At 34.9% G+C, this 14,774-nt stretch overlaps 1 protein-coding gene across 1 annotated transcript in view; it reads right to left on the bottom strand.

Moving 5' to 3' along the window:
• Positions 1 to 6,406: 6,406 nt before the first annotated feature.
• The window catches only part of LOC110039357 (dynamin-2A-like), a 48,860-nt gene continuing 40,492 nt past the window's right edge, over positions 6,407 to 14,774 (bottom strand). The window contains exons 17-22 of the mRNA XM_020744391.1: positions 13,592 to 13,736; positions 13,340 to 13,497; positions 12,549 to 12,662; positions 12,401 to 12,468; positions 7,561 to 7,733; positions 6,407 to 7,007 (exon numbers count right to left, since the gene is read on the bottom strand). Coding sequence (XP_020600050.1) covers positions 6,763 to 7,007; positions 7,561 to 7,733; positions 12,401 to 12,468; positions 12,549 to 12,662; positions 13,340 to 13,497; positions 13,592 to 13,736 — 903 coding nt within the window. The 3' untranslated portion in view covers positions 6,407 to 6,762. The remainder of the gene's footprint in view (positions 7,008 to 7,560; positions 7,734 to 12,400; positions 12,469 to 12,548; positions 12,663 to 13,339; positions 13,498 to 13,591; positions 13,737 to 14,774) is intronic.

Here is a 14,774-nt window from a genome sequence, read left to right as displayed (position 1 = left end):
TTACTGCTGATCAGTTTCCTGTGGATTGTTTTATTTATTGATATTGAAGTTTCACAGTGGAGGATTGAATGCATATTATGGTTGTTAATAAAAGAACTAAATAATTGAAATTACTTTGTTTTTTTGCTGGCACTCAGATCCATTTAGAAAGGCATTAGAGTTGCACGCATTTTGTTTGACATGGGATTGATGCTTATGGGTTGTTTGGTTGCTAGGATTTAGTTTGATTTAGAAGCGGTTTAATTAGCTTAAATGCTGTTTGAAATCTTGAATCTGTTAGAATTATGGGATTTGATAATTCATTCATTACCAATATGAAGGCTCATAAGGATTCAAGGAATTGGCTTTCTTTCATGATTGGTCATTTAATAGACATTTGTATGGACAAAAGCAGTTGGGTAGGTCCAAGAGGTGGATTTAACTTGTTTGTCTAGTTAATATAATAGATATGTCTAACTGAGTTGACCAAGTAACCCGACCAAGGGATCGAGCAAGGGTAGTTCGCTCTCGAAGCTAATAAATAAGAAGTATTTAAGGCAATTCGATCAACCCATTGGAGAAACACAACTAATACCGTGGGTGTTAAGAATTCAATACTATGCTCTCCTGACTTGATTGAATGAACTTGCCTGCTTACCACAATGCTGACCAGGTTGACAGAGTTGTTGTCGAGGATGATCTGCTAAAAGTGCTATCAAAAGAGAAATATTTTAAGGAATTGATAATTAAGGCGAGGCGCTATTAGAGGAATATTATAATGCTCATGTCGGAAAAAAAAAACAATAAAGATACAAATTATCTCTTTTATTCCGTGTGTAATGATGGCATTATTTATAGCATTATAATGAATGAACCAACTCACTTATAAATATGCGTGAGTATTATAGGTAAAGGGGTAATCCCCGGACATTGGACAAGGCTTATTCTTTAGTGAATATTTTTTCCGTTTTTTGGGTATGCTAATCTATACATAAATTAGGGTTTAAATTCTAAAAAATGTGGTGAGCATGGATCATATTACAAGAAATATGGAAAACGCTAAAGAATTTGTAACACAATAAATTAATGAGTCAAAAGAGCAAATGATGATAATACTAAATGAAAAGTTACGAGTATCAAGGGAGTGCGTACTCCCCTCTCTAAAATTAGCAACACGGCATAGGAAGGTGCTAGCTACTGGCGCAAGAGGAACTTAATCCCTCACTGGGTCGAGCGGGGACAAGACTTATTGGCCGAACAGTGTCGGTTTAGCTCCCTCTTATTAGGAAAGGGAGAGGAGGCGACATGAAACTCGAAGATCATATCAGTTGAAAAATACTTTTTTCCAGAGAGATTACTATGGTTGATGCCCAAGAAAAAATTAAGATTCCATTCTGAAAATTGTACAATGGTAGATCTGACCCTTCAAGACTATATTGCATCATTTAAATTGACATTTTGAACAGTGCATGTTTAGCTCTCTCAAATTACAAAAGGGGGAGGAGGCAAAATGAAACTTATTAATCATAATAGCTGGAGAATGCTCTTTCCAAAGAGGAAGAGATTGTTGAGGCTGATGCCCAAGAAAGGTTTGAGGTCCGATATTAAAATTATACAAAGGTAGATCTGACCTCTTTGACCATATTGGATTATTTGAATCGACATCTATTTGCTTAGGATTAATGATGTAATGAGTTGTCGTTTATTCTTTATGACTCTCGAAGGGCCGACATCCAGGTGATTTAGTGATCTTATGCTAGAGTTATTACATCATATGTGAATTCCAAGCGTACGTTTGCAGCACAGTCCGCCAACACACAGAAGATGCAAAAGAGTTTGCAAGTTTTGTTGCGAAGTCGCCAAGAGATATGGGAGTCATTATGGGTTTGTATCACTCGTTTTCATAGGGTGATGTTTGAGATTAGAGATCTTGAACGTACAATAGCCCTTGTGATACTCGCTAAAGCTTTAAAAAATGTCCATTTCACTATGCACTTGGTTTGCAATGATAAAAAACCCTACCCGAGTTGTTAAGAGTTGGCCAACAACCATAAATTTATTGAGGAATACAATTCACTTACCATCAACTTCGGTGCAGGGCAACATGATTCGTGTCTACCAAAGAGAAGTTTCGATAAGGTCAATTTAAGGGAAGGGAGTCGCCCAGTGAGGCAAGTGATGAGACTATAGTTTAAGAAAGTGCTGACCAATTCCATTTAAGGAACAGACACATTTCTAAGAATAGTGAAGTGGTCCAATATAATTGCAAATTCAATATAATATGAAGCAAGTCGGTTTTACAGTGGAAAAAACATGATAACCACCTATCCACAAGTTACCCAAGGACATTCCAATGGCCAAGATTGTTGAGACTATCCAGATCAAGGAATGCTTCCGATAATCAATGTTGATGAAAACTGTAGGTCATCTATTCGACCCTCAAAGGTGTTACTTAAACTATCCTCACCATGGTCACGATACTGAAGAATGTAGATATCTGCATAGTTTGATGGAAGAACTGTCAAGGCTGACAAGTTAAAGGATTTCACCATACCAGGGTGATTGCATAGAGGCAAGGAAATGCACCAGCAAAGGAAACCCTCAATGAATGACTCAACCTCGGGTGATCCATATAGCGGGCATAGTCCCAATCATTCTTGCAGAGATGAACTACAGACCCCCTAACAGTTGAGCCTCAAGAGGCCATGTTTGAGAAAAGTGTGCTTAGTGAATTCTTCTCGTTGCTAGTCCATAAGTCAGCCACTTATTATTGTCGCAGACGAAGATCTTCCCGCTAAGGGGAACTTCTACAACTTTGCAATTGTGGTCACGATGTTGATCTTAAACTACTAGATAAGCAACATTATTATTGAAACCAGAAACTTCGTTAATATTCTCTTCAAAAGTGTCTACGACAAAATGAATTTGGGACCCTCACACTTGAACCCCACTTTTGATCCACGATATGACCTTTTTGTAAGAAAAAAGAAACAATGGGAGTCATAATAATGTCAACTATTTGGGGAGAAACAAAGAAATAGTTCACCGTTATAATTGACTTTGTTAAAGTCGAGGCCCCTGTAACCTTTAACACAATTTTTGGTTGTTTTCTTCTCAACACTTTCAAAGTCATTGTATGAATATATCAGGTTGCAGTCAAAGTCCCATACAATGGAGAAGTGATGAATGTTCAAGGACAGACAGAATCGTCTCATACCTGTTTCTTTGGGGGGCAGTAAGTAGTGTTCATGAAGCAACATCACAATTTGAGGCGCAAAAAGAGAAGAGTATGAAACGTAATGAAGTCATAAGAGAAACAATCGTTGTCGAATAAGTAATAGGTAAAATGTTTAAATTTGCACTATTTTTTATGTGGGGGTGAAGAGACGAATTGATCACATCCTCCATGAATACTGAGATGTGTTCACACTGTCAATCGAGGAGATGGCAACAATTGACATAGACATTGATTAACATAGATTGAATGTCAAACCAAGAGTTCAATCTAGAAGGTAGAAGGTAGAAGGTAGAAGGTAGAAGATGTGATTCGTGGCCAATGCAAGATGCCAACAACTTGGAGCTGGACTTGGGATGGTACTCAAAAGTCCAATTTGGGTCTCCATCAATCATTTTTATTCAGATTGAATTCAGGATCACTAATAATTGGGTCATGTATGAAGCCTTCATTGTAGGACTTAGCTTCGCCTGAGAAGTAAACTTAAAGCACCTAATAGTCCGCTTGGATTCGCAACTCATAATTAACTGGTAAATTGCCAGTATGAAGCTTGGGGAGATATGATAATGAAGTATCTGCTTAAGGTCCGACATGAAATAAACAAATTCTAAAATTTCAAGATGGAGCATATCCCATGAGAACATAATCAGCTCACTGATTTATTATGTGCGGACTCGTACAAAAATTATATCGGCCAACTATGGAAGAACCTAAGATGACGAAAGATGGAACGTTTCAAGAATTAGGTTGGATGGACCCGCATATTGAAAACTTGTAGACTGGAGTGGTTCCTGCTTATGTAAAGGACCCCAAAAGCTTCAAAATCAAGCTGACACAATATTTACTGTTAGATGATGAGTTATTTCAGAGATCTACAAATTCTTTTTATCTTCAATGTGTAAAGTAAGGTGAGATTGTTGATATACTAAAAGAAGCACATTTTGGCGGCCACGACAATCATTTTTGGGGAACAATCTCGTCTAATCATATTCTTAGGTTAGGATATTTCTGGTCAATACTCGAGAAATAGCCAAAAGTTTTCTCTAGGAAGTCTGAATAATGTATAAAATTCGTCCTTATGCAACTACAACCCTCACACAAACAATAACCGATCATGAGTCTCCGATCATTCATCATATGGGGAATAGATCTCTTTAGTTCTTTTTCTCTATTGAAAGGTCATCATAGATTCATCCTGGTGCCAATCAAGTATTTTTCGAAGTGCATAAAAGTAAAGGCCTAGAGAATGCCACAGTTGAAGTCGACTGTAATTTTATGTGAACTAATATTCTTTGTAGGTACATATTACCTATAATGATTGTCACAAATAATGGCACTTGGTTCGGCAAAAAAGAAGAATAAGGGCTTTAGCCATAGCCAGAGGATTCACTTTATATTCGCCTTAGTTGACCATCTGAGAACGAACGAGCATGTAAAAGTGGCCAGCAAACTCTTTGCCAACTTGTTTAGAAAGAAGATAAATGGTGCCAAACGGAAATGGACCGAACTACTTTCATAAATTCTGTGGGCAATCAAGACTACTCCCTTAATGGTAATGGGCTAAACCTCTTTCGTTCTTTCATGACTTGCTGCATCAAACTTCGAAGAGGCCGAACTCGGTGAATGACAAACTACCAACGAAGAAGATACATCTGCAGATTATGTTGGATTCACGAGAAGAGTTGTGAGTTCAATTAGCTCTGAAGCAGGAAGAAACTAAGAGGAGAGTCTCGAAATACTAGAACTTGCACGCAAAAGAAGAGTTTCAAGACCTGTGATTTGGTATTCAAAAAATAGATCCGATTGCTCGCAGCCAGGCAGTAAGAAAATTTCATAAAAGTTGGACTAGACCACCCTAAATCATCCAAGAGCAAATGGAACTAGGAGCATATATACGGCAAACTAACACATGAAAGGAAGTCCCACATGAATATGAAGTAAGAATGACCTGAAACTTTTCTAATGCTACTTCCTCTTTAAATCAACCAAACCTTTTTGTTAACATAAACTTAAGAAATTTAAATTGAATTGAAGACATTTATATTTAAATAAAATTTTTAGGTTTATTAAACATAGGGATTTTAAAATTCAAAATTATTAATTAGATTTATTAAATTGTACTTATTGCTCGACTTGTTTGATTTTTTATCATTTTTAAAGGGACTTATTAATTAGATTTATTAAATTGTACTTATTGCTCGATTTTTTTATCATTTTTAAAGGGACTGTTTATCATTTTTAAAGGGACTTTAATATTCAGAAGATTATTTTTTCATTGATCTTTCATTGCACCACTACTTTTGTTTAAGAATGGTGATGTGTTTATATGAATTTAAAGAAATCCATTGTTACTTATTATTATTATTATTAGAAACTTGATCAACCACATTAAATTCCAACTTAATGAAAAAATAAGTGGTTGTGAAGTTCCCAAACCTGTTACATGTTTTTTTCCTCAATCATATGATTTTAGTATAATGTTCTGCTTTTAGTGTATATATATATATATATATATATATATATTACTTCATTCTAATGTGATTACTAAAAAACTAAATTAAAGTTATATTTAAGAACAGCAATAAGAAATTAAAAAAAAAATGTAAAAAAACACTCCTTTATTCTCCTCAACAAAACAAACCGTTGCAATTTATTGGTCATTAACATTTAATTTTCTCTCTTTAAATTTTCCTTAAATTCCAGAGAAATGCCTTCAAAATAATTAGTTCCATGTTGAACAGAACACGCATCCTAAGTTTACCTACCAAACCCTTCACAAAATTGCAACGACATCAAACATGAGCTCTAGTCTAAAATGTAGTTAAAAAACCTAATAAATTCATAATTTGATACCATAATATGGAGACAAACCAAGTTGTCTAAAGCACCAACCCCAAGAAGTTGAATTAAGGCCGCCTCACCCTGTCGCATTCTCAATCGAGCGAATAAATATTACGTGCGGTTGTCTGTACATTCAAACAGTCGTTGACAATTGAGCACGCCCTGTATATATTTGTGAGTGGCGCGCTCAAATCTCAATGGTTGTTCACATATACGGACGCCGTACATAATATTTTTTTTCCCAATCGAGACCTTATTTATTATGATCTGAATTGCTTCCTAGGAAATTTAACAGGAGTTGCTGATAAGAGAGAACTTATAGACATGGGTAAGAAATTAATGCACTAATGAGATTATTTATAACATTGTGCTTTAGTGCTCACCTCCCCAACCCCCACAAAGAAGCGAAAAAGAATGGGAATACATATAACAATAAATCTCATACAATATCTCAACAAGAAGAAAAAAAAATGTTATGGAGCTAAAGTTCATAACCTAACAAAAATGCCAAGGCTAAATTTAGGGCACACAATATAACTTTCTCATAGAGGAGAAAACTATAATGATCTATATATATGTATGATCCACAAGGATTGATGCCCACTGAAATGAACAGGTTGCAAATGTAGAAGAAAAAGGAAAAAAACAGGCAAGAGAAGAGTGGTGTACCCACCAAGAATACACCCAATCAAATTATCAGGCAATGCCTAGTATTTATACATTGAATTGGACTGAGGTGGTGGGGGAGGAGCCATACGGTTTGGGGTACGACGGCTTCCGGAGTTGGAACCTGATCTTGCATCACCATTTTCTGCTGCATCGCTATATCTCCGATCATGCCTGTCTCTGCTGTTGGACCTCGAAGGCTCGAGAGATGATGGCCCATTTGCTGCTGCATCGAATGCGGATCTCCAGTCATCACCGGAGGGGGCTGTGGCCCTTGGACTGCTTTCTGTAAAAGAGTTCAATAAAAAATATGAAATAGATGTCATTGTATCATTACAAATTTACTTGAGGCTAATGTTAACTGATTTTAACCACAGCGAACGCAATATTGATGCTTTCAAAAGGGACTGCCGAGACAAGTCAATAAAAAATGGAATTTTAAAATTGAGGTTAGTTTTTCATATGTTCATGTGAAGAGGCATTTTGAGATTATCTTTAAAAAATTTATAAAATCCAATGCTTAAGGGCTGTTTTTTTTTTTTTTTTTTTTTTTTTTTTTTGTATCGTTTTGTTTATGTATTGATTCAAAACAAAACATATTTATCTATTAAATTAAAAGTATGTTTTTAAAAATACTTGAAATATCTAAAAATTGTTTTGAGTGCTTTCAAAAATATACTAATTTATTTTTAGAAATAAAAAATAAAAACATATAAAAAACACATAAACGAAATTTGTTTTTAAAAACAAAATAAAAAATAAAGTGATCCCCAAAGGCCCCTTTAGAGTTTGTAGAACATACACGAGTTATATCATTGGGAAGAAATAGAACAACTTACCTGCTCCTGAGCTACTATCAGACCATGAAGCAGCAGCTGCTCGATTGTCATGGATGCTAAGTGCACGAGTAAGCTTTGAAAGAATGGATGACTGTCTTTGAAACCTCTCTCTCTTTTGCTTGACATTCTTGTCTTCTTGGAGCAGTTCTTCAATCTTAGATGTGCTCTGGGCACTAATCAATATGAAAACACTGATTAGAAAGTTCACAAGCATATTGAAGAAATAAATATCATCGTTTTTGGCAATCATAAATATTAGGATAGTGATAAAATTTCAAGTGAAATTAAATAAAGATGAAGAATGAACACACTGATGATCACAATAAAAAAACATTTAAGTTTACATGTTTTGATATTCATCAATATCCACGATAGCAGAGAAATCAAATATTTCACCAAATCATCAAAACTGGACTGCATCATTATGTTTTTTTTTCATGAATAAATAAGACTCAAGGTTTCACTTCCTTTATATTAATGATTGAAAGGAAATGCAATCACCTACTAAAAAATAAAAGCCAAATTTAGAGAAAAAAGATGTTAATATCATCTTCCCTTATCAACTATGAGAGCTTCTTACTCTCTTATTTCCTTTTATTGCAGGAGCTTCACTCATTATGACTCAAAGCTTAAGCTTCTCTAGCCTCCCCTCTCTCTCCCTCTCATATCCATTTGCTTGTGGTGTAAGATGCTTCAACACATTAAAGACATCTCCTTGGATAATGTTTGGTGATAGTAGATAAGAATCTTGAATTTATTAGATAAATGAATGACAGGTAATAAATTTATAAAAAGGTAATAAATAGTAATTTGTATGAATTAAGGAGAATTTGTTTCATATCTTGTAAAATTTATGATGTCTTTGTGTAACGGTCATTGTTTGAACACTTTTTTATACAATGCATCAATATCATCCATCATAGATTAACTAAAGCTCTATAACCTCAGCTTTTAGAGGTACCACTTTTATGAACATATCAACAGTTTCTTGAGCAACATAAGAGTACAACACTTACAAAAGGAAGATAACACAACACTTCTTTTAGAGTAGAATTCAAAGAATACAATATCTAAAAACACAAACAAGTCAAAAATCCTTTCAAATAGCAAAACATCACCTACAAATAGTATTCTAATAGGAAATAACATAATTATAAATAAAAAAAAAGGAAATTAGGAAATAGAAAATAAATAAAAAAAAGAAAGAAATATGTTGAAAAAAAAAAAAAAATCATGTAGCTCTGTCAGCCGCACTGTATCTCAAATTGCAGTTTCCATGATCCCACTTTCCACGGGATTCCACAATTTTGCAAACTGTGCAACAGACACTCAGCATCATTATCCCAGGCTAGGAGAAGCTCATTTTTCTTCTTCTCAGAAAAGATCCGGATCCCATTACCAAATTTTCTTTCCCATAAAGCACTTAAGGAGATTTCCAACACAAAGGTTCACCCCTCTCGTTAGACAATCTATCGGTGGGTGCACTGCTGAACTGAATAGAAATTTAGCCCATCCTACTTTATAGGGCCTCAAGAAATTGCTCAAAAATTCTCACTTCTATCTTAAGTGATGACATGTTGGATTGCATTCAATAGTGGCAACCTAGGGGAAAATAGAAGATCGGAGAATCCAGAAAAAACCTTTAGTGAGGATCGCACCGTCTCAAGTATCATCTCTTCCATGGCAATATCTTCTAGCATCACCAAGGTCGGTTTCACTGATGCCTCCCTCATAGCCTATAGAAATGTAGCACAGTCCACTTGAGTTCTTGTCACTAGTATAATACCCATCACGAATGATTCCTTCACGATAAAGTACATTATGACTCCCGTCATTAATAAATGAGCGTGCTTTTGCAACCATCTTCAAGTGTACCCCTATCATATTTCCACTATCGACCCAAAGGGATGTGGCATGTATCCATAGGCACAACATCACACAAAACCTGATTCTACAACTTATTTCTTAAAGAAAATTCCATGAGACATCTCCTGTCAATAGTGATCTTATTTCTTCTCTTCAACCATGACAAAAAATATGGTTAGGAATGCTTCTGTATAGTGAGGTCCAATTTCTTCATCATATGTGTAGATGTCATGCTTTCACAGTTGCCTCCATCTATAATGAGATTGCACACCTTTCCCTTCACGGTGCAACGGGTACAAAATACGTTATGATAGAGCCACTATTGCTCTCTTGTGGGCTCATTCTGAATGTTCGGATAACTAGCATCTCTCCCTCATTTGTGGGCAATTGGTGTTTCTCTTCATTCTCCTCAGAGCCTTCACCAGCTGCCTCCTCCATTGCATCCTACTCAGTGAAACATATCACAATTATGTTTGAACAACCAGATGCAATGTGCCCAAAATCATGTCACTTGAAGCACTTCTTAGTTAAGACGGATTTGAGAGTGCCAGAGGCCTCCACTCTAAACTGATTTTTTCTCTAGTCGGGTAAGATCGTATGCTCCACTGTTTACACTCTTGTTGCTTGATCCGGAGGCTAAACTATGTTTAAAGAGTAGTGTGGGATTGCGTATGCTCCACTGTTTACACTCTTGTTGCTTGATCTGGAGGCTGAACTATGTTTAAAGAGTAGTGTGGACATGATATTGTTGTGTTGTCTCTCCATCTTCATAGCTACAGAATAAACATCCAGTAATATTTGAAGGGTAAGCTGTAATTGGATCACGTTGTCAACTGACTATCTTTTTATCCTCTCAGATATTGAGCTATGTTGTTCTCATGCTTCACTAGCTCACACTTCAACATAAGTTGGTCAAACTCAAATGAGTACACCTCTACTAAGAGATATTTCTACTGTGAACAATGAAGTCTCAAGAATGTCTTGTTTGTAATTTATGGTAAATACTTGCATTGAATTTCTCTTTTCATGTTAGAATAGGTAGTGATGGGAGGGAGATAAGTGACGTTTGGCAACTGCCTTGCTGAAAATCGTGAGTCGAATGGCAAGATACGAGCGGCGAGGAGAATCCAATGCCTATTTCTGAGAACACCACTTGCAAAAGGAAGATGATACAACACTCCTTAGAGTCGAATTCAGATAATACAATCTCTAAAAAAACAAAAACAAGCCAAAAGTCCTTTCAAATTGCAAAACACCACCTATAAATAGTCTTCTAATAGAAAATAACCCAATTAGAAATAAATAGATATAAAATAAAAGAATATGAATTAAATCAAAAAGGAAAGAAATATGTTAAAAATACGAAAATTCAGGTGGCTCTGCCGGCTGCACTATAGCCCGAATCACAACTTCCTATGATCTCGTATTCTACTGGATTCCATGATTCTGCAGACCGCAGAACAAGAGCTCCACATCACTTTCGTTCGACTCTTAAGACATCTTCAAATGAGATGCATATGAAGTGGTACTCGAGTTAAAAGTTGTTTTTTTTGGGCAGTGAAAGGCAACATTCTTTGCCATGTGAATGACACTGACTATCACTGAATAAAGAAACAACATATAATTAGTTCAATTCTTTTATAGGTATTTTAACCAAATCATATATTTATTGGGTTTGATGTTAACCATCAATTCAGCTTTTATTGTTGATCATGCAAGTATTTTCCATATTCATGGCATCCAACGGACGTAGATGTTGCTTATGTAGATGTTACCAGTAGTATTACGTGTATTTAGATCTCCTCTCATATCCAGATCAACATATCCCTATAGTTTCAAGTTAGCATTTTGAAACTTCATTGAGTAATTAATTGAATATGTCAGGCAGCATAGGTTACACCTTACACCTTCAAAATATTCCTTTCTAGGATAAGACATGTATGATTAACAACTCCCACTATATGTGTAATTATTGGAACTTGTGTAAATAGTTATCAATATTAAAGAACCAATTATTGATGCATAAAAGAATTTTAGAAATATTACCTTTCTCAACATATGTCTTTGGTAATTGTTCTGTTGAGAGCTTAAAGTGACTTATAAATGACAGGCCAAGTGTTTTTTGCTTTCATCATATTGAACATATCCAACAGCTTTTCAAATGTACTAACATTGCAATAGGTTCAAAATACATGTAACTTTCCCCAGGCCTTCTATGTATAATTCCGATGAAAATTGTCTTGTAAGACCATTAATTTTCTCAATATTGGCATCAACCATATATATGCTATCAATATATAAAAATAAGATGAAACTTTTTTTTAATGCCTTCAACATAAAAATAATCATCAACATGGCATTTGTGAAAGTGAATCTTCTGCGTAAATCCATCAAACTTCTAATGCCATTATCCATGAGTGTGGGGCTAACAATTGATGACTTTACAATTTAAATATTCATGTTCTTGTACAATAGAACCTTTAAGTTGTACCATATAGATATCTTTCTTTAGATTTCCAAAATTATCAACAGTTTTCTGAAAAAGGATAATTTTATTTTGTCCAAATTATCTGCTGAACTTGCCGTTTAATGGGCCTCATGGAAAAAGGAATGTAACTTAAAAGAATCCAAGGGCCTTCCATTATCTGCTCCACTGAAATTAGTTATTGAGTCAATCTGTTCCAGCAGACAGCCTAAATATTAAAAAAAATATCTCTCAACGCAAATATAATATCACCAGTTTAAGATCGGTCAGATAGCCGTTCGAGTTGATTTGCTAATCCCTCTCCAAATCACTCCAGTCTGATATTTAATAAACTTTTTTGACACAGTTAACGGTTAATGGTAAACATTCAGGCTTCAAAAGAAAAGAAATAACCTATTTTTCAAACCTAGAGTTCAAAAGAACCATGATAACGAAAATAACTTCAACATAGTACTCCATAAATTAAAAGCATGCAAAACGAAAGCTAACCTCACAGAAATATATAATTGGTTTAACATTTCTTCCTTTGCCTTCTCCACTTGACAAAGCACAACAGCCTGTTCCACTGGCCATGGAATAATAAGATTGTTTGCAATCACAAGCATATTCATGAGGTAGCTGACTAAAAAGTACTTGCCTTTGGGACATTTGCCGCAAGACTATTCAAAACAGCTTCAACATAACCACGGACCTCTTGAGACATCCATCGGAGCTCCTCTTCTGGATCAGCAGGTTTCCTGACCATTGTTTCCTGAGATTATAAATCAGACATACTATCAATTTAGGTTTAGCTTTTGAAAAGTTTTTTGTAACATCAAACTAGCAAGAGCGCAATGCATAAATGGTATTTAGTGTTCAAATTTTCACTAACGGGACAACTTAATTTGTATTAAAATTAAAAAAAAAACCAATAACAACTCAAAAATATAACTAAACGGAACCACAAAATACATCACATGTTTAACTACATAGAAACACACCAAGATAATAATACAGTGGGAGATTCACATGCTACAAGATTATTATATATTTACATAGCTAACACCTAAACTTTAAAATTTTCTTATAGAACTCCAATCATTAACAACACATAAAAATACAGCTAATACTAACTTTTCAAAGTGACACAAATTCTCGTGCATATGCTTTTGATATAATTAAGACACTAAAACATTATATATCTAAAACATATATATAATACAAAAGAATTGTATGGTATTTATGTAAATTCCCCAGATATAACATTACAATGAAAAGTATATATTTGAGCAGCTCTATTTGAAATGCAAGCATTAAAGTTTTAAGTTATCAAATAATAAAAGCATTTTCTGTTAATAGGTTACAGTTAAATTCTAAAAAAATAGGAAAAGCTACATAGAAAACAATGCAATGTAATTAATGCATTCAGAAGGTATGTGCAATATTTACCAGTGACCCATCTGAATGGCTTTGCCTCATAGGTCCAACATGAGAACCTAGAGTACCTTTGGGAGGAACTCCCTTGGGTTGAGTAATGTTTCTTATCTTCTTCACCCACTCAATTTTGTCACTCATGCTCTCAGCCTTCAAAATAATAGCACTGTGAGCTGCAAGATTAATTAATAGTGTAACCATAAAAGACGAAATTAGAAGGGGAAAAAAACATATTAGAGGTAACAAATATCAAGGTATGGAAGTCACCTTTCAGAACAGTTTTATATTCAACTTTGTTTGTTATCTTAAAAGCAAGCGTTGAACCTTTAAGATCTGGCCCATTTGCCTTCTTTGACTCCTTCGAACTTCTAGAAGGTTCTCCCTCGTCCAATGCATCTTCAATGTTGCATTCCTGTATATTTCAGAGAACTAATGCATTGTCATCCTAATGCTGACGAGACAAACAATGATTAGGTGTATGCCCGTAAATGAAAAGAAAGAGAGGTAATTTTGTCTTTGTCTACCATCCTCCTCCAGTCTTATGCCATCTATTTGTTATTGGTTTTATTAATCCTCATTCTCGATTCAAGCTAATAGAGAGTTGCATGAGGCATAAACTCTATTTATGATTTTTTTGGTACTATTTATAGCTAATTTTTACCGTCGCATTAGTAAAAAAGAAGTTGATGAGGCTTTAAAGAAAACCAAGGGTAGAAAGTCTGTAGGACCTGATGATATCCCAATTGAAGTGTGGAAATATTTGGGAGATTTGGGAGTTTCTTGGCTTACTAAACTCTTTAATATTATTTTAAAAACTAAAAAGATGTTGAGGAGTGGAGGAAGAGTATTTTGGTCCCCATTTTTAAGAATAAAGGGGATGCACAAGAGTGTGCAAATTATAGAAGAATTAAGTTGATGTGTCATACTTCAGAGTTATGGGAGAGGGTAATTGAACATAGGTTAAGACGCATCACAAAGGTTTCTCATAATCAATTTGGATTTACGTCGGGCAGGTCTACTATGAAAGATATACATTTATTGAGAGGTTTGATGGAAAAGTTCAGAGATAATAAGGAGAATCTACATTTGATTTTTATTGATTTATAAAAAGCTTACGATAAGATTCCAAGGGATATCCTTTGGAGAGTTCTTGAGAAGAAAGGTGTTGATATGACTTATATTCAAGTTATTAAAGATACGTATACTAGAGTTGTTACTTGTGTTCAAACTGAAGGAGGATTGACAAAATATTTTCCTATTTCTGTTGGATTACATCAAGGATCGGCTTTAAGCCCATATCTTTTTGCTTTAGTTATGGATGGTCTTACTGGACATCTATAGGAGGATGTACCTTGGTGTATGCTTTTTGCTGATGATATTCTTCTCGTAGATAAAACGAGAGAAAAAATCCAGGAACTTGAATTACGGAGGTCTACATTGGAGTCTAAAG

This window comes from Phalaenopsis equestris, unplaced genomic scaffold, assembly GCF_001263595.1.
Source record: "Phalaenopsis equestris unplaced genomic scaffold, ASM126359v1 Scaffold000002, whole genome shotgun sequence".
NCBI lineage: Eukaryota > Viridiplantae > Streptophyta > Magnoliopsida > Asparagales > Orchidaceae > Phalaenopsis > Phalaenopsis equestris.
The sequence above is the reverse complement of the archived record's forward strand: the minus strand, read 5'-3'. Positions and strand labels throughout refer to the sequence as shown.